At 40.3% G+C, this 26,125-nt stretch overlaps 2 protein-coding genes across 3 annotated transcripts; both read right to left on the reverse strand.

Moving 5' to 3' along the window:
• Nucleotides 1–37: 37 nt before the first annotated feature.
• Nucleotides 38–3,340, reverse strand: LOC115705000 (glutathione hydrolase 3). Of its 2 annotated transcripts, none has more exons than XM_030632228.2 (7): nt 3,025–3,340; nt 2,300–2,640; nt 1,582–2,100; nt 1,234–1,469; nt 889–1,153; nt 634–771; nt 38–545 (listed from the first exon to the last, which is right to left on the reverse strand). In XM_030632228.2, the coding sequence occupies exons 1-7, from the start codon at nt 3,137–3,139 to the stop codon at nt 273–275; spliced, it is 1,887 nt and encodes a 628-aa protein (XP_030488088.2). In that variant the 5' UTR covers nt 3,140–3,340; the 3' UTR covers nt 38–272. The 2 variants fall into 2 exon arrangements, with proteins under 2 accessions (XP_030488088.2, XP_030488089.2); XM_030632229.2 differs by lacking the exon at nt 3,025–3,340 and adding an exon at nt 2,874–3,008.
• A 15,962-nt stretch (nt 3,341–19,302) lies between these two features.
• LOC133038664 (inactive protein RESTRICTED TEV MOVEMENT 2-like) lies at nt 19,303–20,173 on the reverse strand. Its single transcript, XM_061116750.1, has 2 exons — nt 20,060–20,173; nt 19,303–19,983 (listed from the first exon to the last, which is right to left on the reverse strand). The coding sequence occupies exons 1-2, from the start codon at nt 20,171–20,173 to the stop codon at nt 19,303–19,305; spliced, it is 795 nt and encodes a 264-aa protein (XP_060972733.1).
• Nucleotides 20,174–26,125: the final 5,952 nt, after the last annotated feature.

The raw sequence follows: 26,125 nt of genomic DNA on the forward strand, positions 1-26,125 counted from the left end.
GATGGAGTGAACTACAAAGAGGTTAAAAACAACGAAATAAGAAGAAACTGACATTTGTAATTACAAAATTTACAAGTATCTTATTAATTTTACATTGTTCATAATAAACACCACCGTGAAATGGTTTATATAATCAATATCCCAGTAGGCATTAGACCATATTGGAAAATATCAATTGATGTGTAAATTATGGAACAATTTTGTAAATCGATATCAATTGATGTGTAGCCAAAACCCTGTTCGACTTTATGATGTTTCAACATTCAACTGATTCAACAGGCTGCAGGCTTTCCATCTTTTCTGGGATCACTAACTGCAACAAGTGTACCATAGAGTGTTTGTCCATTAGGAGATTTTACATTTTTCCTACCCATGGCAATTGGGGATTGTAGTGTTTGAACAATAAACTGAGTGATGGCACCCCCTGCCCTAGGCACTATTTGATGACCTCTTTCTTGCAAGAACAGCTTGGTTCCTTCTGAAAGCTCAATGTGATTGCCACATATCACTGTCCAGTTCTCATAGGAGACCTGGTTAGGAATTAACTGCAAAGACACAACCACAAAATCAATTAGCCATTTGGAGATATTTCCTTAGTGATATCAATTCTATGACTTGAAACGATTCAGGAACCTCATGATAGATCCTTGGACTCTGAACTGCAGCCAATGGATCCATTCCCAAAACAAAATAGTTAAGAAAAACCTGAGCAACCGCAGAGATGATATCCATACCCCCACTGCCACCAAGGACCCCAACTACTTGATTATCCTGCAAGGAGCATAATAAATTGGGAAAACATCACATTTAATTGGTAAATTGGATTATTAAGAAGATAGTTACTAGCATCAGTATCTGGTCTGATGCTTTGAAACTCTTCCTCTTTACCTTGGTGACAATAATTGGGGTCATGGAAGATAAAGGTCTCTTGTTCGGTTTGATAAAGTTTGCAGGAGCAGGAGGGAGCTCATCTGGGGTTATTTCTGTAGGTGTTGAGAAATCACCCATCTCATTGTTGAGCACAACCCCAGTGGAAGGGGAGAGAACCCCACCTCCAAATGGAAAATTTACGGTTGTTGTCATTGATACTGCATTTCGATCTGTATCTACAATGCTGAAATGGCTGGTTCCATGATCTCTTAGCTGACTCCACCTGCCATTTGTGATCTCAGTAGTTAGGGCACCATTATCATAGACCTCTTAATTGAGTTATCAAGGCTGAAGGGATAGTACCTGTTCATGTAGTACTCTGGAGGAAAAGTAGTATTGTCAAATATTCTTTCCTTAATTTGCTTAGCAAAATCTGGTGAAAGCATTTGATTTTCATATTTACTAATATTTACAAAATCAGGGTCTCCCAGGTTCATTCGTATGGCCAACATGTGCTTTAGCGATTCAATCAACCGATGCACACCAAGATCTCCCTTTGCAGCATCAGAGCTTCCATAACTATCAAGGATGTTCATAACCTGTTCTAACAATAAAAGACATCCTTATTTCACCAAAGGCATCACTTAAGCATTAAAAACTATAGTTACTAAGCAGTATCAACTTGAAATATTTTGGGCAAACACACATTACCAGAGAAATCCCGAGGGTTCCACTTGAAGGCGGTGGCATCCCATATACAGTGTAGCCCATTACATCTGCAGCCATGGCATCCATAGTCTTCACCTTGTAATTTCTCAAATCCTCCATTGACAAAATCCCACCAGCCTCTTTCACATCTTTGACCAGTTTCTCACCGATAGAACCATTATAGAAGGCTTGGGGTCCTAGCTCTGCAATTTCCTCTAAACTACGGCCAAGTTTCACATTGTAGCATGTGTCACCAGCTTTTACCAACTTCCCATTAGGAGCAAAAACTTGTCTCAATCCAGGGTCATTTAAAATCATCTGTGCTTTATTAATTATCTTTCCTCCAAGCAAAGGGGTAATTACAAATCCATCTTTAGCAAGTTTTATAGCAGGTTGGAACAACTTCTTCCATTCCAAACGTCCATGGTCTAACCAGGCTTTGTGTAGACCAGCTATCTCCCCAGGAACTCCCATAGACAGTGGACCATAGAACTTGGCATCGGGTGCATTTGCATACATATCCTGTTTGTTGAAATTTCACATTTTTACAAGAAGTCACACTTGTCAAACACCTCAAAAAGCATAGTCAAGCGTAAGTGTGAAAAAGATACATATACGATTGACTATTGATATGATTGAGAGAGAGAGAGAGAGAGAGAGAGAGAGAGAGAGAGAGAGAGAGAGAGAGAGAGAGAGAGAGAGAGAGAGAGAGATTTTAAACCTCTGAGGCAGCCAAAGGAGCAGTTTCCCTGAAGTCAAAAGCTTGTGTTTGCATGGTTGATGAAGATCGGAGGATCATGAAACCACCTCCTCCGATCCCACTTGACGCCGGATTAACGACACCGAGGCACAATGCGGTGGCCACTGCAGCATCAACGGCATGACCATTCTGCCTAAGGAATGAAGCTCCAACTTCAGAACAACGGCCATCATCAGCTGCAACAACACCCTTCTGTGACTCGATTATGTCAGCATCATTTACTTGAATCCAATTACTATGCTTGTTTCCATCTTTCTGTTTCCAAAGATTTATGTTGTTTCCAGGCACTAGAAGAATCACGACTGAGGAAAAACAAAATATGGAATAAGATCAAAATGAAGTAGGCAAAAGAGCAGCAGAGCCACAAAATAACAACCCAGTATTTAAGATTTTATTATTATAAAAAACAAATTTTGGAGATAAACAGACACCATTTGTGGTGTGGATTTGCTTTGGAACAGTCTTTTACTAATTCACCACAAAATTGGTCAAAAGAACTATGTAATTGTATCAAAAAGCACTGAAACTTCTTCACCTGGTCTCTAACTGAAGAAAACTAAACTGAGTTGACTTTTTTTTTTCACCTTAATCCCAAACCCATAACACAAAACATGATATTGTTTCGTAATTGGTATTTAAAAAGAAGAAGAGAGAATTAAGAGAGAAAAGAAAATTAGCTAACTAACTTATGAGGGTAAGGAGAGTGAGAGTAATGAGACAGGAGAGAGGTTTCCTCCATTTCTTGTTTTCTTGAGAGGCATAGGCCAAGAGAGGAGATCCCAGGCGGTGGTTACCCATCATTGCACAACTGTACGACGATGAATATGTGATGCTCCTCTTTTTTCTTTTTTTTTTTTTTTAAGAAAAAAAATTGGTTTAAGGTTGGTAAGTTGGAGGAGAGGAGAGAGTGAGCAATAATATTTCCATAGCCATAAGCAAACTATTACGTATCGTATTTAGCTCTTCAATTATAAACAGCCTATTGCTATAAGCATTGGTATTCGTATGATTACTGCTAATTAGTAAAATATATGGGATTTGATATGTAATTGGAATAATAATATGAGAATTGTTGAAAGCTACTATTAGTGTCTAGTATTTTTTTTTTCGGTGTTATACTGTTATTGATGTAATTAAATATTAGGTCTAATATAATTTAAGAAAATAACTTTTAGAGAATATTGCTAACTAATCGTGAAGCGTCACTTATAGAAAGTGATGGATACTAGCAATGCTCTTATATAGAATTACTAAAAGATATTATTAGTAAAAGATACTGTTATTAGTATAATTAAGTATTAGGTCTCAAATAATTTAAGAAAAAATATCTTTTAGGGAATATAGTTAACATATCGCTAACTATTTTAAGGGTGTCAATCGTAGTACCCAATAGCAATGCTCACTATTATAAGGTATAATATTATGAGAGCATTCTCTTATATATCCAATAGTGTTAAATAATTATATTATTATTAGTGTAATTAAGTATTAGATCTCAAATAATTTAAGAATAAATTTCTTTTAGAGAATATAGTTAATATATAGCTAACTATTTTAAGGGTGCTAATTGTGTACCCAATAGTAATACTCACTATTATAAGGTATAATATTATTAGAACATTGTTATTAGAACTAATAATATTTTTTAACAATTTTATATATAAAATTTAATATTTAATTATATTAATAGTAAAATGACATAAAAAAAAAATTATTAAGCACTAATATTATTTTTTAACAATTCTATATAACGGTGGTTCGTTTAGCAATTCTCAATTACTATTGGTGTCATATTTGTTTTTATATAAAATGAGCTCAATACATATTACACCAATTACAGTTGAGTGTTATGTTAAACATTAGTTACTTTAGCAATTGGAAAAATATCGTTAGTTACATCGTGTCACTCTTCAACTTGCGTGCCGTCCAAAATAAATGGGTATCTAATTTATTTTTATATTATATTATGTATTTGTATTTGTCTAAGTTGCCAACAATTATTTATATTTTTATTTTATTGGACATAAGGAATGATGATTCCGTATCCAATAGTGTTAAATAATCATAAGCTACTTTTAAAACTTTCGTGCTTAAATATTTTTAAAAGATTCCCTTAAAAAAAAATTAAAAAGATGAAATTACTACTTTATTCATACACCAAGAACCTACAATCATTTATTTCAAAAAAAATAAATAAAAAATAAAAAAATAAAACAACCAATCATTAAAGTGGCATTTAATTAGGAGAAATAAAAATATAAAAATAAAAATGAGAATGAGAATAAGAATAAAAGTAGAATAGAATAAAATTTAAAATGCATAAAAAAAAATTGATAAAAAAATCATTAAATTTTTTCTCTTGTTACAATTAGAATTGTCTTTTCTTCCTTTTTAAAATGGAATAGTCATTCCATCAAAATAGTAGAAAAAGCATCACATTGGAATGTCATTCTAATACTTTAAAATGCAATCAAACAAAGGAATAGAATGAAAATTATTTTCTTTTCATTCCATTCCATTTCATTACCTTCAACCAAACGCTACCTAAATTCTCAAAGTCGAACTTTTTTATTAACAGTAATTTTTATTTATATATAAATATATTTATTATATTAAAAATAAATATGTAAAAAAAAATATAAGTATATTATTCTATACAATTTTATAAAAAAATTATTACATAGAAAATACAAATGGACACTTTATTTACAAAAATACCTCCATAAAGTGTGGACAACATTTATAAATTTCATGCGCTTTTAATTATCAAAATACCTCTTAAACTATCACTTACAAAATCAGACGAATGTTGCTGGGTGGTTGGCTGAAGGTTGCATCAGACGAAGGTTTCAATCAAACGAAGGTTGCTGGGTGGTTGACCGAAGATTGCATCAGACGAAGATTGCTGGGTGGTTGACTGACGCTTGCATCAAATAAAAGTTTTAATGCCAGGAAGCATGGATCGTGGGTTGCTGTTGAATCTGTAATGCAACAGTTATATCTGTTGCGACCAACTAACATGCAACTTAATTGCAACTAAAAGAAATGTAAAATGTGAATGTGTATATGTAAGAAACTATTTGTCAGTATTTTTTTTTCTCAGTGATTGATAATTACTTGTACCTTAATAGTAATATGTGGAGAAATAACTATTAGCAAAATATTTATGCAACTGTTATGAAACATTAAAAATCAGAATAGTATTTCTACGTACGTAACTCTATCAACATGTCTCTTCGTGATTTAATATAAACAAATTTACGATTAGAAATTTGGAAAACAACAAAAATACACCAGGATAAATATTTTACTATAGTATTGATGTAATTTTTTTTGAATTATACTTGAGTTGGACTGTTTGGGAACTCCAGTTCAACATTTTGAGATCTGCATTTTATGGATCTAAAAATTGAAGTAAGGACATTAGTTTTATGCAAATTAAACTGGATATCTGGTTAAATTTTAGTTTCATAGTAGTTTTTTTGTAATTTTTTTTCATGAATACGAAATAGCTCCTGTTTTAATTGATTCTAGTCGTCTTCTCAGGTGAAGTCGCCGGAATTAATAGTGGTTCTATTTCTGGTTTGATTTTCGTTTCGGTTGTGTTGGGTTTCTGCATGTGTCTGATGGTTACCTAGAAAACATGGATCCTGAGTTGAAGGTGTGTGTAAGAGATATTTGTGTAATTTTTTTCATTTGGGTTGTATATTTATTTATTTGGCCAGCTGAAAGTATTTTAGTAATATTGTTACCTTTTTTGATTAAAACTAAAAATAGTTATTTTATAAATATATATAAATAAACATATATATATATATTTATAATTTTAATATATTAATTATTTTCAATTAATTTTCTAAAATTAACAAACACATAAAATTAATTATATAAATATAAGTCAATATTTATGTTTTGATATATTACTAAACTTTAATACAAAATTAGAAAAAAATATTTATAAATTTTGTTTACATTTCAAAAACAGTGTATGTATATATTTCTTAAGGGAGTTTTTCAATATTATACTTAAAATTGATTTTATTTACAAAAATACCTTTAAGAAAATCATTTGCACAAATACCGTTGTGCCACGTCAGCATATATACCGAAATTCAAATAATTATCGAAAATAGAAAAAGCTGAAAAAATCTCATTTCCAGATTTTTTCGCTTTTTATGAGTTTTGTAAAAAGCAAATTTATTTTAGAATTTTACACATATATAAATAATAAAATAATTATTTTAATGTGTGAAAAATATTTACTTTTCTATCTTCAAGAAAGACGATTAATATTAAAAGAAACTTTTTTGTTTTTTTTTTAATATTTTTAGACTATATTATGTTATTTTATTGTTAAAGATACATTGAGGTTACTTTTTTTTTTTTTTAATGTAACTCATACGATGTTTTAGATACTATTCAATTTATTATTAAAATAGTTTTATAAAAATAAGTTTATTTTGTAATGTTTAAATATAAAAATAAAAAATATGTATATTTTTTAGTAACTTATTAAATTATTTGATACATTAAATTTTATTTAAATTTAAATATTATTTATTCATTTATTAACAAAATATAAAGAAAAACAAAATATTTTTAGTAACTTATGAAGTTGTTTGATATATACTGATTTAAATATTGTTTACTTATTAATTAACTAAATATTAATGATTAACTAAAGATTAAGAAAGTAAAATGTTTCTTTTGATTTTGGTCATCTTCTTTGATAATGGTAAAAAAATATATGTTTCCCGCATATTAAAATGATCACATTAAAGAGTAGATTGCAGTGATATAATTTTTGAGACTAAAACATTAGATGTGTAGCCAAAAAAAAAAAAAAACTTTTTAAATTAAAAAAATAAAATAAAAAGAGAAATCTTTAAAAATAAATTGTTTTCTAATAATATTATTTGTTTTATTACATATGTGTGGAAAAAAAAAATAATTTGATGGCATGAAAAAATAAGAGTATAATTATATATATAAATATATATGATGATATCTCATATATTGAGAGAGAGAAAAAAAATAGTATTGAGAAGGAGAAAATTAGTGTCCAAAAAAAAAAGAAAAAAAAAAGTAAAAAATGTGCGTCAGTGTAATATGAAAGAAAATATATGCATTTTTATAGGTATACGTATTACAATAAAACTAAAGGAAAAAACGGTATATGTGTCAATTAATTGAATAACAATATTATGGCAATTAATTTCTGTTGCCCCTGATTTTGTCCAAAATACGTGGACCAACCGGATTGAGACACGTATACTGAAGAGGTTAGACTCTGGGATAATTCAACTAAGTCTCTTTAATCAAAGGAATCAGCATTTAACATGCCTCCCGGAGAAGGCAGGTGAGTTTCACATACTCCCTGAGAGCAAAGCTACAACAAAGCATTTCCGGGAGGTGTCAAATCCTATCTGAACAGTCACCTCGCATTTAATGCCGTATGGGAGAAGGCGTATTGAAACTGCTATAAGTATTAAAGGCGGACGGCGTAACCCCCCTTCTGTAGCTACTACGCTATGATTAATGAGCTTAGTGACGACTACTTTATGAGAAATTAATCACATCAGTCAAGAAAGGATAAAGGACTACATCCATTAAACCCCTAAAAAGCCTAGGGATTAGACCATGCATTTCCTATGATGTATCCATTGGGTATGTGTGCCTTTACTGAATATCACAGAAAGACATGTACCTCAATTCTAGGGATCACCCCACAAAAACACTATAAATACCCCCCAAACTCATTAAGGCATGGGTCGAGAATTCTGGGTTTCAGAAGAACTAGAGAGGAAAAACCACCAAGAACATTCTCTGTAATAAATACTCTCATAAATACACAAACTCGTGGACTAAGGCCCATTAGTGCCCCAACCACGTAAAAATCTCTTGCATTAACTTCTTACAGCTTTCCTAAATATTATTATATTGGCTGCCAAAAACCTCGGTCAACAATTTCAAATTTTGGTTGTCACATGCAATTTTTTTCATTTCTTAAAGGATAAATACTATTTTGTATCATGTGTTTTGCAAAAAGTTACTAATTGGACCTTCTATTTTGTTAAATGATAAAATGGATTCTGTATTTTCTAAAATTGTACAAATAGGATCCTGAACTGATTTTTTGTTGAAATAAAACTTAATAATAATCTGATCTAGAGATTTTATGACAAAAATGGACCATTTTAAAAAATATAGGGTCTACTTTTTCATTTAACAAAACAGAGGGTCCAATTAGTAAATTTTACAAAACACAGGGTCTAAAATAGTATTTCCCATTTCTTAAATATCTATTTAGTATTATTAATGTATAATATTATTATTAAAATTTAACATACAATTTTATAAATAAAATCTATATTTATTTTTTATATATAAAATTAAGAATATATTTATGTTTACTGAGTTTTTCGAAGAGTCACGAAGGCTTATAGCCTTCATCCGGATCCATTATGGTACGTGGGGCCATGAATGATTTCCATCCTTTGATATTTTGAAGTGGGAGGTTGCAGAAGCTCGTGAACCTTTAATACTTTGCGAGAGGAGTACATGTGTCAACTATTCTTTGGTCTGTCTGTCACACGACTCGCATGAGCGCGTGATGCCTTGAGTTATGGACTAACAGCTGGCTATGTCAGCAAAATATTCAAGGCAAATATCATAATTAATGTACACGTCCTTGATTTTGTGGACCACATTGATGGCAATCTTTGGCATTCCCGAGCTGTTGCATCTAGGAGATTTGTGTTTTCTCATGTTTGATCTTAGTCATTTGATCTGAGGCACGTTGATCGCAAATTCCCTTATAAATACAAAGGAAATCGACTATTCACTTTATCTTCTTTGCCATTTTTCACTCAAACTTTCAAAGATAAACTTACCCAGGAAACATTTCCCAATAAATGTTCAATTTTGCCACTGTGCTTTATGATCGTCTTCTCCATCTCTGATCAAGATTTTTCATATGCACACCCCCATTTGCCCCCAGTAACAACACTAGCTTCCTCGATCATCCAAGAGGATGCCGACAAAATTTTTAGGAAGCTGTGCAATTTTTAGGTGAGGAACTCAGTTTCGACCCATAATCTTACACCGACAGCCTCGATTGTAACACGTAAGTGCTTTTCCATTTCACTTTAATACTGCATTTCTTGTGTATTTATGCTCTAGGTAGTATATCATATAGGGTACTGCCATGATGTGGATTGTTTTCTGGGAATCGCTAAGTAATTTTTTTCGTGTGGGGCGATCTTAAGTTTTACACTCGCCTGAGAACTAAGGAAATGGTAAGAAAAATTTGAAAATAGAGACCTTGTCATGCTTTAGGAAAAGGATATTCCTTTTGTTGTTGTTGTTTTTTTCCGACTCTCGAGCTCGTGGATGCTAACAGTGTTCCTGAGGGCTCTGTTGCTTCCCGCTCACTCGGTCTAGGACCCTTATGGTTACAAACTTCAATATTCTTGTATTTCCTTTTCCTTTTCTTGTGGTCCCGATCTTTTATCTGGGAGTTATGTTCATTGGGGAACTGACTTCAAGATCCAAGGTCTAGTGGAACCTCTCTAAGCAGTTTTCGGGGAGAGTTCTCGTGTACCCTTACCGTTTGATCTGTTTGGGTACTGGCTGTTTGGCTTCTTTCTTTTTCATCTCTCACCATGGCCGAAGAAAATAAGGACTTGGAGCACCTTCATAACGATGGAGATGCGAAGCAAAACCAGCAAGAGAAAGGCAGCCCAACACTAGAGGAATGCATAAATTCTCCTTAGGAGATGGACCGTATTACTAATAAGTTTCAGAATTACTGAATGCTGGAGGATCTGGAAAAGGAATGCGAACTTCAGAGTACCTCTTGTCTGCTCTGGACCAGGCTCTTCTTGAAGGGTGAAAAGGCTAGCTCATGTATCTCCCGCTCAAAGACTATTTTACCCAGTTTTTTTACGGTTATTAGGCTTGCTCCATTCCAGCTGATCCTGCAGAGTTGTAGGCTTATGGTAGGATGGTATATTTTTTGTAAGGAGTGGGCCATGGTGGAGCCTGATTTGGAGGAGATTGTCTTCTTTTACGAGTTTGAATTAAACCCAAGTAATAAAGAGCCCTCCAAAGACGACTTTTACATTCTCAAGTAGTCAAAAGTGAGGTGTCCCACAAGTTCCTGGAGTCATCCTCCAGACATCTGGGAATACTAGTTTACTACCTCTAGTTTTCTTTTGAAGAGGCACCCTACTCTTTTGCTCGATTTCAATCGAACAGGTAAGTGTCGGCCTTCTACTTTTCGTGATTGTATCTTCTAGTTTTGAAAGTTTCTCGCTTAAAATTGCCTCTTTTATCTCTGTGTAATGGGTTTTATTTCTCGCCTCGGTCCAACTCCATTCTTAGAAGAATGCCAAAAGGTGCATTGGGACATACCCATGGAGGAATTAAAAGTCGGGGAACTAGTGACAGCAAAGAAGTTCCAAACCTGATGAGGTGCGGGAAGCCATTTCTTAAATAATTGCAAACAAAGAGAAAAAGGTTGTTGAGAAAGATAAACGTCAGATGGCAGAGCTGCAAGAGAATGGAGAGATTCTTGACAAGGCTACTAAACTCAAAATGCAGTTTGACACAAGCTTTCCTGATTACGGAGCCCCAGATGCCAATACTTCTGGGATAGGTAACACACCTTATAATTTAATTCATGCTCCCTATCTGGATGGATTTGCAGATATCAAACAAGATGGGTCTAATTCCTATTTCATGAATTTAAAAATTCATGGTATCCTTGTAGGAGGATTTACTTAGCGTAAATGAGATAGTGGCGAGCTCAACCCATTTCATTATGCCATCTCATAATGTTAGGATAGCCCTGTTCACCTTAATGTACTACCCCAGATTCTTTGAGTATGATAGCTTCATAGGTCGTGAGGATATTTTATAGTTTAACTTGGAAAACTTAGAGGGATTCAGCTTCAACTTTGAGGGTTGGCTCTGGATCTATGACCGTTTTCATTATTGCTAATTTATATTCATGTTTTATTGTTTTTACATCACTGATCTGTATCGTTTTTTTGTGTGATTCGTCCTCTTACTTACATCATGGATACCTTGGAAGCATTCAAGAACAATGTGATTTCCCAGTCATAGATTGTGAAGGACGGTTCCAAGAGACAAAGGGAAAGACCTTCAAGCTCCAGGTTGAGGAACATGGAGACATTGTCTCTAACAAATTTAATGGATTCCCTTGTCAATCAAAATGTTATGGTTTTAGATGTGCCCATTCAATAGGTTTCACTTCCTGACCTTCCAATTCCTATTGCAATCATGGGAACTGATATATTATTGGTCTTAGCAAGGATGACGCTACACAATTACCATTGACCAAAGGTCTGCGGCTGAGTAGGATAAGTATGGGAATAAGGCCAAAGTGGAAGCTTTGGTGGCTAGACTAAAGGCAAAGTGAGAGTAGAAGGTGAAGGAGAGGAACATCCGTTGTGAGGACTCGATCAAGATTACTGCTCCTGAAGAATTCAAGGAGGTTTATAAGGGGAATCCTGTAGCCCCTTCCTTTCCCATTAGACCATACAATCAATGATGGAGACTTAACTTTGAATAGTGAAAGAAACCAGCTAATAACCTACAAATAGGATGTTGGGAGAGATGATGTACATGTGGCTGCTTGCCGGCTTACGACGAGGTAGAACACTGAACTAGAAGTAAGTGATCTAGAAGCTTCTTCAAATATCAAAATATTGGATAGATATGTTGCTATTGATGGATTCCAGCTAAAGCTAGGAAGTGATACAACTCCATTTGTTACTTTTGCCCCTGATTTTGCCCAAAATACGTGGACCAACCGGAGGATGACACGTAGATGGAAAGGGTTTAGCGTTTGAATAAATCAGTTAAGTCTCCTTAAGCGCAGGATTACACTTAGACATGCCTCCCGGAGAAGGCATGTAAGCCTCACATGCTCCCGGAGAGCAAGGCTATAATAAAGCCTCTTCGGGAGGTGTCAGATTCTATCTGAACAGTCATCTTGCATTTAATGCCGCATGGGAGGAGGCATATTGGAACTACCATATTTATTAAAGTTTGACGGCACAACCCCCACTCTGCACCTACTAGGCTATGCTCAATAAAGTCTAGTGACGGCTACTCTGTGGGGAATCACATCAGTCAAAAAGGATAAAGGATTTACATCCATAAAATCCCTACAAAGCCTAGGGATTAGACCACGCATTACCTATGATATATTCATTGGGAATGTGTGGCTTTACTGATAGTTACAGAAATACATGTACCTTAATTCTAGGGATCACCCCACATAAAGACTATAAATACCCCCAAACTCATTAAAGAGGGGTCGAGAATTCTGGGTTTCATAAGAACTAGAAGAGAAAAAATCCACCAAGAACATTTTCTGTAATAAATACTATCATAAATACACAGACTCGTGGACTAAGGCTCATTAACGCCCCAACCACGTAAAAATCTCTCTCTTAATTCCTTATAGCTCTCTAAACTATTATTATTATATTGGTTGTCGAAAACCTCAGTCAACATTTTGGTGCTTTCATTGAGAGCTGAAGGGAGCGTCTGAAAGAAGACACTACATTACAACAAGACGAAAATGGTGGAGACTCGAAGCACACATCAACCTTGCCCTCTTCAAGATGCTCAAGATCCAAATGATGAGGACGTGGCCTCAAGAGCAGATGTGGGCTCTGAGGAAGAAGAAGGAACCCCTGATGACGAATACGAAGGAAACTTTGATGAGTACGCTTATGATGAAGGTAGCTACTCAGAGTTGGTACTCTTAAGGCAAAAGGCTGTCGATCATGAAGCTGAAATCGCAGCCCAAAAAGAGCAAAACCAAAAGATGCAAGAGGTGATGCTGGCCATGCAAAAAGCCATGGAGGCAGCAGGAATCCACGTGCATCCTAAAGCCATCCCTGCTGGACTTGGAAAGGAACCAGAGGAATCCTCGCCAAGTACCCAAAAGCAGAAGTCTAGGGAGCCAAGCCCTATAAGGTATCCCGCTGAAGGAAACCAAAAGAAAAATCCTACTTCTGCTCCTGGGAAAAAGAAAAAGGTGCAGGATCCGCGAAAGGTCCGCTCAGATTTCTCGAAAGGGAAAGGTCCGCAGAGGGGCAAACTCCCAAAAGGGAGTCTTGGCCTCAGGATCGAGAGGACCGAAAGAGCGTTTCCGTGCACCAGGAGCCCGGAAGGGGAGGAAGAAGGGGCCAGAAATGCCCTCCCATTGATATGAGAAATAAGATTAACGGGAACCAAGGTGATCTCCGGGATCACCTAGACCAAAAGAAATACGGACCCGCGGTCTCCACGAGAACGTTAAACGAAGGAATCATGGCAGAACTTGCCGTGCTCCGAAAAGACATCGCTCGAGTCACCCGGAGACAGAAAGGCGACCACTCCGACTCTGACTGTGAAGACTGTGAGCCGTGTGGAAAGCGTATCCTGGAAGCAGAGCTCCCCAAAAATGTTAAGATGCCCGAGATGGCAGCTTATACCGGGGACTCTGATCCAAGCGATCACTTGTCACAGTTCAACCGAGTCATGACAGTCATGAGGGTCAGCAATGACGCCAAGTGTTTGTGCTTCCCGCTTACTCTAAGCAGATCCGCGGAAGCGTGGTTCAAGAAACTGGAACCAGGATCCGTGGATTGCTGGAATAAGTTGCAAACCAGTTTCCGGAGACAATTTGTCGCCGCAAGAAAAGTCAATCTAGAGGTTAGCGCCTTGACTAGCATCAAGCAGCTGCCTACGGAGACATTGAAAAATTTCATAAAGAGGTTCAGGGAAGAAGCCTCGAAAACCAAAAAAGTAGACGACGGACAACAGCTTGCTCTTCTCCAAGCAGGCATCCGAACAGGGACTCCATTTTGGAACGAGTTACAACAAGAAGGAACTTCAAACCTTCAAGACTTCCAGAAGAGAGTCCAGAAATATATCAACCTGGAAGAAGCCCAAATAGTGGCCTATGGGGGATACTATCCCACCGGGGTAGCGGGATGTGTGCCCGGAGCCCAACTCACGGGTACTGTGCCAGCAACAGCTCCACCGATTAGCGGCATACAGTTTTCCGCTACTCCTGGGTATAGTCAAGGCCAGGCCTTACCCCCCGCATCTTCCCACTTTGGGAATCCCTCGGGGATAAATGGACAGCCCCCTCGCACTCCGCTCCGACCCCAAGTTTAGCCGCTTCTTCTCAGGGCTCTTGGAACAAAAGGTCCTCCAAAGGCAGCAACCGAACGGAGGATAAGCGGCAGAAAAGGGGGTATACTCCCCAATATACCCAATACACGGAGTTAACGGACTCCCAAGAACGTGTATATTTTTCCTAGTGGCAATAAGAGATCCCAATAAGAGATGCGAGTACCACAATGACATTGGGCACAGCACCAATGAATGCAAAAATCTCAAAGACGAGATCAAAAACTTGATCTGATTGGGACATCTCTACGAGTGGATCAAGAATCGTTTGCCCCATCTCAACCCGGGTCAGGCAGCTGAAGCTTTGCCACAAGTAGCGCCAGGGGGTGCAGCAGGAGTATTGGCTCCAGTTGCTCCCCCCGGAGATGCCCAGCATATTCCCGGCCTGCCACCAAGACCCAACAGGAGAGTGGCTATGATCTCGAGAGGACCCCACATCAAAGGAACTACCTGCAAGGAGCTCAAACGATACGCGGGGGCCGTGAAACACGATGAGGTCTGGGAGGTTACTCAACTCCCAACCCAAAGGCCCCGGCTAATGGATCAGCCTATTACATTCACCGAAGAAGATGCTAAAACAGTGCGTTTTCCTCACCATGACCCTTTGGTCATAGAGACTCCCATTGCCAATAAGATCGTGGCCAGAGTCCTAATCGACAACGGGAGTTCCGTGAAACTACTATTCAAAGAGGCCTTCACTGCAATAGGCCTAATGGACCGAGACCTTTCACCAAGTGGTTCACAACTCACAGGGTTTAATGGAACAACACTTATCCCTATGGGAAAAGTGAGGGTCCCAGTCACCTTGTGCCCGGACACACCCCAGAGCACTTTCAAGTACTGCACATTTGTGGTGGTGGACTGCCCAACAACTTATAACGCAATCCTCGGCCGACCGGCCTTGGTAGACTTTGGTGCAGTCACGTCAATACGACACTTGTGCCTGAAATTCCCAATCCAAGAAGCTGGGATAGGGATCGTGAGGGGAAACTAAGGGGAGGCTAGGCAGTGCTATAACGTTGCTGTCCACCTACCCGTTTTGATGGTTCGAGAAATTATTGAGCCAGAAATGGCGGAAGAAGATGAGTCGGATCCCCGTGTCGGATTCGAAAAAATTGTAGAACCAATGGAGGATGTCGAGGAAGTGTCGGTGTGCGACCTCGACTCCACCAAGGTCCTCCGACTAGGAAAGAGCCTAGAACCGGAGGAAAAAGAAAAAATAATAAAGACACTGAGGGTGCCATTGACGTTTTTGCATGGTGCCAAGAAAACATGACTGGCATAAGTCCCCACGTCATCACCCATGTCCTCAATGTCAACCTGGACATGCCATCGGTCCAGCAGAAGCGACGTCCCCTCGACTCAGTAAAGGCTGAAGCCTTAGAGAAAGAGGTGGACAAACTACTAACGAATGGCATGATTCGAGATGTCTACTACCCGGAATGGCTAGCCAATCCGGTCCTGGTGCCGAAGCCTAACGGGACCTGGCGGGTTTGTATAGAGTTCACTGATCTAAACAAAGCATGCCCAAAGGATTGCTTCCCTTTGCCAAGGATCGACCAAATGGTGGATGCCACCTCCGGATTCAAGTTACTGTCCTTCATGGATGCATACGCCGGTTACAACCAAATTAACATGAATGTAGCGGATCAAGAGTGCACTAGCTTTAGGACCGATAAGGGGGTATACTGCTACCTACTCATGCCTTTCGGACTGAAAAATGCTGGCCCAACTTATCAAAGAATGGTGAACCGGATGTTCAAGGGCCTCTTGGGGCAAAATATGGAGGTGTACGTAGACGACATGCTAGTCAAGTCGAAAGCATGCAGTAGCCACGCGGATGACTTAGAAGAATGCTTTGAAGTGGTCTAGAGGTACGGAATGAAACTCAACCCGAAGAAGTGCACTTTCGGGGTTAAGCCAGGGAAGTTTCTGGGCTTCATCGTCAGTCAGAGGGGAATTGAGGCAAATCTAGAAAAAATTCAAGCTCTCCTGAGCATGCCTTCCCCAAAGAAACACAAAGATGTCCAGAGCTTAACCGGAAAGGTTGCTGCCCTGAGCCATTTTATTTCCCGTTCCACAGACAAATGCATTCCCTTCTTGAACGTCTTGAAGAAGTGTCAGAAATTTGAATGGTCCGACGAGTGTGAGGAGGCATTCAATAAACTAAAAGAGCACATGGCCAAGCCACCAATCCTATCAAAGCCCGTTCTCGGAGAGAACTTGTTCTTATACTTAGTCGTCTCCGAGCATGCGGTCAGCGCGGCCCTAGTCCGGGAAGAGGAGAAAACTCAGCATCCCATGTACTATGTCAGCAAGCGCATGATAGGAGCGGAGACGCGATACCCAGTAATTGAAAAACTAGTTTTTTGCCTCCTGATGGCCTCGAGAAAGTTAAGACCCTACTTCCAAGCTCACCCAATTAAGGTATTGACCAACCACCCACTCTGGCAAGTCCTACAAAAGCCAGAGGCGTCCAGAAGGCTCCTCAAATGGGCAATGGAGTTAAGCTAGTTCGATATACACTACTTTCCTTGCATTTCCATAAAAGGGCAAGCGCTAGGCTTCATCACAGAGTGCACTGAAGCCAAAGCTACCGCAAACATACCCACACCATCAGTCCCAGCGTGGAAAGTATTTGTAGATAGGGCCTCCAACGAGAATGGATCCAGAGCGGGAGTTGCAATGATATCTCCAAGTGGACTTCGACTCCAAGCAGCCCTACGGTTCGACTTCTCAGCTTCCAACAATGAGGTCGAATACGAAGCCTTCATAGCAGGGCTGAGATTAGCAAAAACCGTGGGGGCTAAAAGAGTAAAAGTCTACAGCGATTCCCAACTGGTAGTGAACCAGGTGTCGGGAGAGTATCAGACGCGCGGAGAAAGAATGGCCGCATATGTAGCAATAGTCCGGGAATTGCTCCACGAGTTTGCGAACTACAAGGTGGAAAGAATCCCCAAAGAAAAGAATGCTCACGCGGACTGTCTGGCTAAGTTAGCTTAAGATAGTGAAATCGAGAAACTGGGGGTGGTACCTGTGGAACGCTTGGCACAGCCAAGCATCAAAGTAAAAGAGGCCATAACAACAGTTGGGCAATAACCCAGCTGGATGGTCCCCATCATTGAATACATAACAAAAGGTGAGTTGCCCCAAGAAAGGGCACTGTCCAGAAAGATTCAGTATCAGGCTCACCATTATGTGATGATGGACAAAATTCTCTACCGAAGAGGACTCAGCATGCCTTATTTAAGGTGTATATCGGAACCTGAAGCTAAGCAAATTATGCTAGAGGTCCACGAAGGGTTCTGTGGAGACCATACAGGAGGACCAAGTCTCTCAAAGAAAATATTGAGGCAAGGGTACTTCTGGCCAACAATGAAAAAAAGATTGCATAGACTACGTCCAGAGATGTGATTCGTGCCAAAGGTTCGCGAACATACCGAGAGCTTCTCCCAATGAGATTAACCTGATGACTAGTCCCTAGCCCTTCACGGTCTGGGAAAGAGATCTTATTGGGTCCCTTCCAACAGGAAAGGGAGGAGTAAAGTATGCAATAGTAGCAGTAGACTACTTCACCAAATGGACGGAGGCTGAGCCAATGAAGACTATAACTGCTAAAAAAGCACTAGACTTTGTTATTAAAAACATAGTGTGTCGATATGGCTTGCCTCACAAAATAGTCTCTGACAATGGAAAGCAATTCGATTACAAAGAGTTCACTGACTTCTGCAACTAACACGGAGTCATTAAAAGCTTCTCCGCGGTGGCAAGGCCGCAAATGAACGGACAAGCAGAAGTAGTCAACAAAATCCTAAAGGTCACTCTAAAGAAAAAGCTGCTGTCCTGCAAAAACAATTGGCCTGAAGAATTGCCAAGAGTGTTATGGGCCTACCGGACAACCCCAAGAACTACGACCGGCCACTTGCCTTTCTCAATGGCGTACGGTTGTGAAGCAATGGTCCCGATAGAAACGTTATTCCCGTCCCACAGGAGAACAACTTATGATCCAGCTACAAACCAAGCTTTATTACAGGAAGCGTTGGATCAGGTTGAAGAGCTCCGGGACGAGTCTCAAATACGAATGACAGCTTATCAAAAGAAGGTGACTAAATATTTTAACTCTAAAGTTAAAAATAGAAAATTCACTATTGGGGATATGGTCTTAAGAAGAGTCTTCCCAGCCACTCAAGAACCCGGAGTGGGGGTACTTGGGCCAAATTGGGAAGGGCCATATGAAATCGAGGATGAGATCGGCTCCGGAACCTATAAGCTAAAAAGGATGGACGGAACCATTGTGCCAAGGGCTTGGAACGCCGATCATCTCCGGAAGTATTACCAATAGTCCAAATATGTTAACTTAGGCTTTGTTTAAAGAATTTGTACCGTCAAAATGTATGCAACCTCTAAACTTTAAATAAAACTGAGTGCCTTAAAAACAAAGTTTTCATGCCACTCAGGGGGGTACTAAGGCATACCACACAGACAGATGTAAAACAAGCCAAAAGTAAAAACAAAGTCAAAGAGAATATGCATCAAAGTGCTTATATATATATAAAATATCCTGACCCAAAGGGTAGGTCAAAAAAAAAATAATAATACAAAGGGCCTGGAGACGGGCCATAACAATTGTCTCCCCTTAGAAAATAAACAGCTACATAATTAAGATTGCCTCAAAGAAAAGAAAAATAGCTGTAAATAAAAAAAAAAGAGATATGATTACCAAGAAGTGGGTTGGACTCCGTAGCCTAATCAATACGAGGAGGAAGACGAGGGCCACGACGAGCTTCAAGCATAGCATCAAGCCTCTTCTTCTTCTCCCGGAATTTGGCAAGAGCCTCCTCAGGCTTGGGATAGAAGTCAAGCTTAATACTTTGGCCATTTGACTGCCAGGCCATATAGACGCCGTCGTCGAAGCGCTTAATGCAGTGCTTGCAGGAGACGGGGGTCAGGAGCTCATCTTTTTTAGCCTTCTTCAAGGCCTGGTCTCTAAAGTCCTTCAGCTCCTTCAACTCCACGGCCAGGTTGGCCTTAGACTCCAAGTTCGCCTGGTGCAACTCCTCCAGGGACTTCACCTTGGCAACCATTTCGTCCATGGCCTCCCTAGCCTCGCGAAGCTCGCGTCTAGCCCGGGCAGCGGCCTCACCCTCCACCTTCAGCGCCTCCTGGTGCCTCGCTTCCACCTCGGCCTCCTTCTGCCTAGCCTCCTCTCGAAGCTTCGCCTCCGCGAGGGCCTCCCTCTGCTTGGCCTCCTCCTGAAGCTTCGCCTCCACGAGGGCCTCCCTCCGTGCAGCCTCCTCCTGGATCGCCCGCCTTTTGACAGACAAGTCCGGAAGGATCCTCATGGCCTCATCTATGCCCCCAAATTCGGACATGACGTAACCATGGTCAATTAGGGTCTTGGAGAGGCGATCGGTCTCGGCGGTAATCTGGAAAAAGAAGTAAGAGTGAGACAAGGTGCCGTAGATAAAATATCAAGGAGAAAAATAGATAACAAGTACTCACCGCAGCCATGACAGAGATGATGTCCTGAACTTGGTAGATGGAGTTCCGAGAGGCGCAGGAAGCATACCTCTTAGGGGGGAATTGCGTCAGGTGGGAGACGAACTGGCTAGTCATCTCCGAGGCAAACGGAGCTAAGATGGGCCCAACAAAACGGTTAACCAATTCGTCAACGGATCCATATTCAAGTCCCACGGATTTCGGAAGGCTTCCTCCCGGAGAGTATTTTGCTGCTCCTCCCGAAGGATCTTTCTCAGGGCCTCCACCTCGGCATGCCCCCGACTGTACTCGTTGAGGGCGTAATTATGTTTGGCCACCCAGAGATTCTGCCTCTCCTCATCAGCAAGAACCGGAGTCAACACTCTGCCGTGAGGCACAGTGTATTCCTCCGCCTCCGAAGGAATCCCAGAGTCATGGCTCGGGGCCGGAGTGTCCACCCTACGGGGCCGCTTAGAAGGCTCCTCCTCTACCATCTTGCCCTTTTGCTTGCGCTCAAGGGCGACCGGGTCCTCTTCTTCACCTTCTTCAACTTCCTCAACTCCCTCCTCCTCGTCCACCAAGACGATGGTGCCTCAAGGGGCATTGGAGGAGGACCTCCCGGGAATGACCAACTGAGAAGCAGCCGGATGTGGGGAAGCATCAGGACTGTAGGCTCCAGCAAGAGTTGCCAAGAGTTCGTCCATGGACCTGGTTGCTGCAACAAAGAAAATAAGTAAAGTGTTAGCACATTCACGAGACAGCATACACTTAGCAGAAAAGCAATAAACTAGTCCTACCCCGACTCTCTAATTCGACCCTAACAAAGTCTCGAATCATGGGGCTGGCCTCATCATCCCCGAGATAACTGTCCGAGGGAAGAAACCAGTTGGAAGATACGTAGGCTAAATGATCCAAAGGAATAGGCACCGAAGGTCCGGAACCCATCCGGGATCGACCTAAATAATGGCCTAAGTGGGAAAAGTAGTACTCCTTGGCATGATCTCCCCACCGGGTAGAAGGCATTCTAAACCTACAGAGATGCTCATCGAACCCTATGGGCCTAAGACGGGAATACTCACGAACGTGAGGAACATAATGTATTGTGAAAGGGGACTTACCGAAACCTGAAGTGCTGGCATCGGGAGCCCCAGTATTTGGTACTGGGACCACGAACTTGGGTCTAGGGGTCCTCCGCTCCAACAGGGCTCCAATACGAAGGGCCCTTTCGGCGGCCGCCTGGGCCTTGGTGTAAGCCAGCTCCTGTTCCCTCTTGAAGAGGTACTTCTGGTACTTGTCCTTCGCCATGGCAATGATGTCATCCCGAAACACCTTCTCTGCGACCGGAGCTCTCACGTTCGGGCAGATGACTTTGGAGAGATTGTAGTCATCCACCGACTGGTGCCCCAAGATCAACTTGGCCCTCCGACAGTGCTCTGTCGTAACCAACTCCTCGACATCGAGTGTGACAGTTAGTAGTCCCGTGATTCGTAAGGGGAAACACCGGGTAAGCTGTACAATCCCACACCGCCTGGGGAAGGTCAAGTGGGATGATTCTGAGACTGTGTAGGTATGGGACTACACAGCTGAAGAGAGCTTAAATAGATTGATTGGTACTACCTATATCAACAAGGTGCATCTTGTTTTTCGGTAGCGCATCTCGAAAGAACTCCACAGTTAAGCGTGCTTGGCTTGGAGAAATTTCAGGATGGGTGACCTCCTGGGAAGTTTTCCCAGGAAGCGTGCGAGTGAGGACAAAGCATGCTGGAAACACTCGTGTTGGTCTGTAGGGTCAGTCATCAGTCCATGAAGCAGCCATAGTGACGTACTCGTGTATAAGAGCCATTATTCCGTGGGTGTAAGGGCCCAATGGAGGCTTGAAGCGAGGACGTTACATCGAGGGCCTTCTTGTCGTATGTGGCAAAGGTCTTGGCCCGTTGAAGAAATATTTGAGTAGGCTCGGTCAGCATGTAAGGGAGGATCCTAACCCACTCCGTGAGAAGCTCTGGGTGATCCATGGCCTGGAAACCGGAGGAGAAGAAGAAGCGGTGACGATATTCCTTCACGTGCTTCTGGTGGTTGTAAGGGACCGGGCCCTCATTCAAAGGATGGGCTCGGAGACCGTAAAAACCGTCTTTAAGTTTATCTCCCTTTTTAAGGATGGAAACGAGTTCATAAAAGTACAAAATTTCAGTCGGACTGGGCGAGCCCCAACTCCGGGCAGCGTAAAAAATAAACAAGCCTAAAGCAGGCGGTAAGCTTGAGGAATAAGTTGGTATGGCGCAAGGCCGACAAATACAAGGAAGTTAATAAAATAATCTTGGAGAGGGAGCATGGCCCCGACCATAAGGTGTGTCTGGCTCCAGGCTCTGAAGTCCCCATAGTTGTGGTTGGGCGTCTCCTCGTCCCGGGGCAGCCGGTGGTAGGTCTAGGAGGTTGAAGGCTTGATGCCTGCCACCACCACGATCTGCTCCAGCTGATGGGCGCAGGTCAAAGTAGAATGAAGCTCAGCCGCTTCCCACTCGTTGGTACGGGACTTGTACCCTTCCTGGGCCACAGGACCCTTCATGACCTCCTCTAGGGTGGCCAAGCGTACTTCTCCCTTCTTTGAGGATTTGGAACCGGATGCAGAAGTAGACATCTTTGGTTCTGAAAAAGATTGAAAAAATCCAGCAGTTAGGCCCCAAACCAAACCCTAATTCAAAAAGGGAATGGGGGTCCCCTAACCGCTGGAAAGAGGCCCCCTCCGGACACTTGCCAAAAAAGAAAGCCTCAAAAGGTTCTCCGTGACAAGAGTCGAGTGCAAGAATCCCACAGATAGTGACATTGCAAAAAAGTAAAGAGAGAAAAGGACAAAAGGGTAAAATCGAAAAGACGAGGTCTGCTCTGAAACCTAAAGTGTCATTACGTGGGGCGAAGATGGTTCCTCGAGAAAAGCATAGCGAAAAGAAGTAATCTAAACGCAAAAGATGAGGAATCTAACACATCATACGGAAACTCAAACAAAAACATTCCCAGAAGTTCAAACATCCAACCCAAAAATCATAAAATGTGCTATATAAACAAACAGTAAGCAAGTGTGCTAGACATGAAGAACTTACATGAAGTTTGAAGGCTGAGAGTTGGTTTCGATCGTCGGTAAAACGTAGACTGGCAGCATCGAAGGAATAAACTCAGGAAATCAAAGGTGTTTGAAGTTTCTTTTCTCTCTGGAAAGCTTTGAAGAAATTTGGTGAAAGGCTGAAAGTAACCAAATGAAGTAAGAAGACTGGCTTTTATAGGCCAGAACATGTGTGAGACAGCTATGATTAGCCACCATCGAACGGTTGGGATGGCAATCGATTCGAATTCTATAGATCCAACGGTTGGATTAAATTGTCATCAAGACGGTGAAAAACGTTTGAGTACCCGTCTGACACCTATTTAATGCGCCGTATCAATAAATGGACAAGAAATGAATCGACGTCTGCAAAAAGCGAATAGCTGCAGTAATGATGGTCATTAATACACCACCACGCGCCCAAAGCACGTGCCAGGAAGCTGATAAGGCAATCGGAAGCGTCTAAGCAAGCCTTGTTCACTCCATAACTAAACAAGGCTTGGAGGGTAAATGTTGCCCCTGATTTTGCCCAAAATACGTGGACCAACCGGAGGATGACACGTAGATGGAAAGGGTTTAGCGTTTGAATAAATCAGTTAATTCTCCTTAAGCGCAGGATTACACTTAGACATGCCTCCCGGAGAAGGCATGTAAGCCTCACATGCTCCCGGAGAGCAGGGCTATAACAAAGCCTCTCCGGGAGGTGTCAGATTCAATCTGAACAGTCATCTCGCATTCAATGCCGCATGGGAGGAGGCGTATTGGAACTGCCATATGTATTAAAGTCTGACGGCACAACCCCCACCTACTAGGCTATGATCAATAAAGTCTAGTGAAGGCTACTCTATGAGGAATCACATCACTCAAAAAGGATAAATGACTACATCCATAAAATCCCTACAAAGCCTAGGGATTAGACCATGCATTACCTATGATATATTCATTGGGAATGTGTGGCTTTACTGATAGTTACAGAAATACATGTACCTTAATTCTAGGAATCACCCCACATAAATACTATAAATAGCCCTAAACTCATTAAAGAGGGGTCGAGAATTCTGGGTTTCATAAGAACTAGAAGAGGAAAAATCCACCAAGAACATTCTCTGTAATAAATACTATCATAAATACACAAACTCGTAGACTAAGGCTCATTAACGCCCCAACCACGTAAAAATCTCTCTCTTAATTCCTAATAGCTTTCTAAACTATTATTATTATATTTGTTGCCGAAAACCTCGGTCAACAGTTACAAATCTTTATGAGCAGAGCGAAACCTCCTTAAATTAGTTGAGGCTGAAGAGGTGGGCTATCACCGCGAGTGAGGACTAAGTGTTTTTGACTCAAGTCATCTGTCACCAAGAAGAGATATCTAATCTACATCTAATATTGGAAGGGAAATTTCATTTTTTGCCCCTAATAAAACCCCCAATATCAAAATTTAGACCCTTCACTAATTTGTACAAATTAATTCCATTGATTACATGAACTTCCCACTTTACCCTTTTCTTAAAAAAATAAAAAAGAAAATTGTTAAAAACTAAAAAAACTTCCCTCTCTCTTCCCTCTCTCTTCCTCTCTCTCTTCCCTCTCGTGCACCTCTCTCTCTCTAGAAAAAACTGAAAAAGCTTTCCTCTCTCTCTTCCCTGTCAAATGTTTATTTCTCAGTGGACAGTGTTAGAAAACCGGAGCACACCCCAATCACTCAAGAATCTTACACCATTATAATGGATAAGTAGTGTTTTAAGCATTTTGTTAGATTTTATGTAGTTTGTGTTCGTTATATGTGTCGTATTTGTTGAAACTAGTATTTTTTGGTTTGAAATGGTAGATATCTGGCAGATCTAGTTTTCTTTCGAAATCTGGGTTTTCCAGAAGTTATCGACAGTTTATCGATAGAATATCGATGCTATGTCGATATCATGCTAAGAAAGGTCAGGGATGACCATTATCGACATGTTGTCGACAGTTTGTCGATATCATGTCGATTAAAAAGCAAATTAACATACATAATTTATTTGAGAATTTGTCGACACAAAATTGTTGACACACTATCGACATGATGTCGACAATCAATCGATATCACACTTAGCAATCACAGAAAGCAATTACATCACATTGTCGCCAACATATCGACATACTGTCGACATGCTATCGATATTCCAAGTATGATCACGCCTATTTAGCAAACAAAATTGTCGACACAATGTCGACATCATGTCGACATGAGGTCGATATTATCACACAGAATTAGCAATTAAATCACATTGTCGATAAATTATCGATATACCGTCGACAAATTATCGACATTTTAGGTCAAATTTTTTTTATTCTCATTGTGTCGACATCCTATCGATACACCTACGACATCCCATCGATATACATTAACAACACAGACAATTTTATTGGTCAAACTACTTTCAATTTTAGGGTTAATTTGCTTTTTAATCGATATGATATCGACAAACTGTCGACAACATGTCGATAATGGTCATCCCTGACCTTTCTTAGCAGGATATCGACATAGCATCGATATTCTATCGATAAACTGTCGATAATATCTGGAAAACCCAGATTTCGACAGAAAACTAGATCTGCAAGATCTCTACCATTTCAAACCAAAAAATACCAGTTTCAATAAATACGACACATATAACGAAAGCAAACTACATAAAATCTAACAAAATGCTTAAAACACAATTTATCCATTATAATGGTGTAAGATTCTTGAGTGATTGGGGTGTGCTCCGGTTTTCTACCACCGCCCACAGAGAAATAAACATTCAACAGGGAAGAGAGAGGGAAGTTTTTTCAATTTTTTTTAGAGAGAGAGAGGGGTGCACGAGAGAGAAGAGAGAGAGGAAGAGAGAGGGAAGAGAGAGGGGGAAGTTTTTTTTAGTTTTTAACAATTTTTTTTTTATTTTTTTTAATAAAAGGGTGAAATAGGAAGTTCATGTAATCAATGGAATTAATTTGTACAAATTAGTGGAGGG

The sequence above is a fragment of the Cannabis sativa genome, chromosome 1 (genome assembly GCF_029168945.1).
Source record: "Cannabis sativa cultivar Pink pepper isolate KNU-18-1 chromosome 1, ASM2916894v1, whole genome shotgun sequence".
Lineage (NCBI taxonomy): Eukaryota > Viridiplantae > Streptophyta > Magnoliopsida > Rosales > Cannabaceae > Cannabis > Cannabis sativa.

Coding starts and splice junctions, on each gene's coding strand:
- LOC115705000 (XM_030632228.2), bottom strand. CDS start 3,139: ATGATGGGTAACCACCGCCTGGGATCTCCTCTCTTGGCCTATGCCTCT. Junction 2,101..2,299: donor CTCCTTTGGCTGCCTCAGAG/GTTTAAAATCTC, acceptor TTCAACAAACAG/GATATGTATGCAAATGCACC. Junction 546..633: donor GTCCAAGGATCTATCATGAG/GTTCCTGAATCG, acceptor GTGTCTTTGCAG/TTAATTCCTAACCAGGTCTC.
- LOC133038664 (XM_061116750.1), bottom strand. CDS start 20,173: ATGACTAGCCAGTTCGTCTCCCACCTGACGCAATTCCCCCCTAAGAGG. Junction 19,984..20,059: donor TCATCTCTGTCATGGCTGCG/GTGAGTACTTGT, acceptor TTCTTTTTCCAG/ATTACCGCCGAGACCGATCG.